Source organism: Asparagus officinalis, chromosome 8, assembly GCF_001876935.1.
Source record: "Asparagus officinalis chromosome 8, Aspof.V1, whole genome shotgun sequence".
Taxonomy (NCBI): domain Eukaryota; kingdom Viridiplantae; phylum Streptophyta; class Magnoliopsida; order Asparagales; family Asparagaceae; genus Asparagus; species Asparagus officinalis.
Genome location: NC_033801.1, coordinates 130,219,064 through 130,222,045, shown reverse-complemented (window position 1 = coordinate 130,222,045; position 2,982 = coordinate 130,219,064). Strand labels below are relative to the sequence as shown.

General features: G+C 42.0%; 1 protein-coding gene across 1 annotated transcript in view; it reads left to right on the top strand.

Annotated features, from left to right (window-relative positions):
* LOC109821956 (transcription factor DIVARICATA-like) overlaps positions 2,060-2,982 on the top strand; it is a 1,684-nt gene continuing 761 nt past the window's right edge. Inside the window, 2 exon segments of the mRNA XM_020388111.1 lie at positions 2,060-2,978; positions 2,981-2,982. The exon segment at positions 2,981-2,982 is cut by the window's right edge and continues 62 nt beyond it. Coding sequence (XP_020243700.1) covers positions 2,609-2,978; positions 2,981-2,982 — 372 coding nt within the window. The 5' untranslated portion in view covers positions 2,060-2,608.

The window sequence follows — 2,982 nt, the reverse complement described above, 5'->3', positions numbered from 1 at the left end:
GAGGTGGACTAAGATGCTGACATATGCTCTAGGGGAGAGGCTTGAGGCAGGGGTCGAGTCTTCAACTTAGCCGACAGCAGGGAATGTCCACCAAGCCGTCTCCGTGAGTTGCCAAGTGAGTTGTCGAATACCCTAGGTGAGTCGTCCTCGACGATAAGGTCGACTGATCTTGCCTTTCGTGTTGGCATGAAAGAATGTCAACCTGATGAGTCGGCGGGGTCAAGGCCTCTGTTGGGCTTAGGCCACTCAAGTTGGTTAATGTCATTTTGCCAGGACCCATATTGTATCATTTTGCAAATACTTGTATCTTGGGTGAGTGAACACCATAACAATATTATTATGTAGATGATTTATCATATGAAGTGTATTAGAATTAGCATTAATCTTTAATTTATGATTTTTTTAGTTAAATCTATCAATGATTAGGAGCAACTTCATATTCTCTTTAGTTTTGCTCTAGCCTACTTTTAATTAATCATCATCCCCTATTGGCTTTACTTATTCGTCTTGTTTTTATAGCGCTATTTTTCAACTATTTTTCACCTTCGCAACGCTTTACTTTCTCAAGTCAAGCTTCGTTTCATGTCGATCCAAATAACATGAAAATTTAAATTGGCTTTGAATTACATTTGTTTCCTGTCAATTCAATTATCAACATGAAACTTTAAATTCAGTATAGTACATCCAAACAAACATCAAAAAATAAATAATCATAATGCTAAGGGTTAGAGACAAGTGAGCAAAAACAATCAAAGTGGAGCCAAGGACCAAATTTTATTAAGGAAATAAATCAAAAATACTTAATCATGGTATTTAACCACGTGTATTGCACGTGCATAAACTCTAGCAAAAGAAAATAAAAAAAATAGAAGAATGAGTAAAATATTATTAGAGATTACTATCAATTAATTAACATTTTAGTTTTTAATACACTTACTGGTAGTCTTTTGTTCTACGAGGTTGAAGCTTCTGGACTGGTTTAGGAATTAATATATAAATTTACATTTGATGTGCACAAGCATTACAAGTTTCACACTGTCTATTAAAAGAAAAGTTGAAGATTAACGTGGCCGTCTTTGTTATACTCTTTATTGATCTATCTGCTGTAGATTCAGTCAGATTCAAAACAATTAATACATTGACAATTGTATTAAAAAGTACGCTCTAATTGCATAAAATCAAATTGTGATTCATCAAATAGACAGCCCATTCGCTGAGGTAACAACAGATGGAAAATAACGAGGAGGAAGTTGTTGAAAAGAGCAGTAAGGTCGGTAACTAGTGAGGTTAGAGAAAGAGAAGTCTACTGTATTTTTCTTGTTTTCTATTCGCTTTTTTTATTCCTTTGGTGTATGAATAATACAGGTGAGAGAGAGAGAGAGAGAGTGGTGAAAAAAATTATTGCTTCATAAAAAACCAAAACGCCGTTGTCTCCATCTGCGAAATATTTGAAACGACGTATGGTCCATTGCAGTCTCACTTTCCTTAAAAAAATAGGAAAATAAGCAGAAAATGCTTTAAAATACGGGAAACCTTTTGGGCTTTGTTATTTACTCGGGTCCATTCAGTATCAGGCCCACACGTGGCCGAACATCTTTTCCGCCTCTATTTTTATTAGGTCAATATTTGTTTAGCACACTGTCATCATACACCCAATAATAAGAGAATGGAAATTTCTTTTTCTTTTTTTCTTTTTTTTTTCCCTCCTGCCTTTAAATATTATACATATTGGTGCGGGGTCCGGCGGGGTGGGTGAACATCTGCGGGTCTATTGGTTGCGGTGAATATGGTTGGGGCTGGCGGTGTCCCACGGACAGGGGTGGGGGGTGGGGGTGGGGGGGGCGGTGGTGAAGAAAACTTACGTAATTGTTATTGTTGATGGGAGGAAACTTATTAGGTTTGTATAACGCATTTAAGACGGTATTTAACCAATTATTAACTTAGCTTGTTTTGAGCCTTTCGAAGTTCGAAGCAACAGGCTTTGGCTGTTTAGTCCCCCCCCGGGGGGGGGGGGGGCGGGGGGGGGATGGGTAATAAAGAAATGGAGGGAGGGAGAACTTTCCCTTGGTTGAGAGGCCACAAACTCCACCAAGGTCCAATAACAGGCTCCCATGTTTATTTATTTTCATTGCCCTTCTTTTTCTTTCTCTCTCTCTCTCTCTCTCTCTCTCTCTCTCTCTCTCTCTCTCTCCTTTTAGTAGAGCTTAAGCAATAGAGAAAATTAAGGAGTAAAATATAGAGAGAGGAGGAGAGAGAGAGAGAGGGAGGTCGATTGGATTCAATCCGTCTTCAAGCTCTCCCCTCTGTTTTCCACCACCCACCCTCTGAAGAAGTCGTTGTAATTTAGCGACTCCTCACCATCTTCGATCTTCCTCCGATCATTTTCAATTAATACACCCCGTTGCAAGTGATTCTCCATCCTGAAGCTTCTCTACGTAGCCTCCAGGTTTTTTTCCCTTTCTTTTATTTTGGCCCCGATCGAGCCTACCTCACTTCTAGGCTCCGGGATGAGATTGTTCAGCCGATCGTAATCTAGCGAATTGAAGGGCATTGAAACCGTGAGGGCCGCGATCGATTAAATCCGCTGGGAGGGAGGTGGGGCTTTCAGATGATGACAAGGTCAGAGATGGAGGTCCTGTCCCCGGCTTCATCCTGCTTGATGAACTCAAACTGGGTTCTCGGCGAGAAGGGGAGCGGGAGCTGGACTCAGCAAGAGAACAAGATCTTTGAGAACGCTTTGGCGCACATCGACAGCAAGACCCCCGACAGATGGGAGAGGGTGGCGGCCGTGCTCCCTGGCAAGTCCGTCAGAGACGTCATCTCTCATTACCGCGACCTCGAAGAAGACGTGGGCCATATCGAAGCGGGCCTGATACCGTTCCCTGGCTACAGCTCGTCGTCGTTCACGTTGGATTGGGAGAGCGGGTTCGATGGGATGAAGCAATCCTATTGCGTCGGCGGGAAGAGATCCGGCGGCAGGCT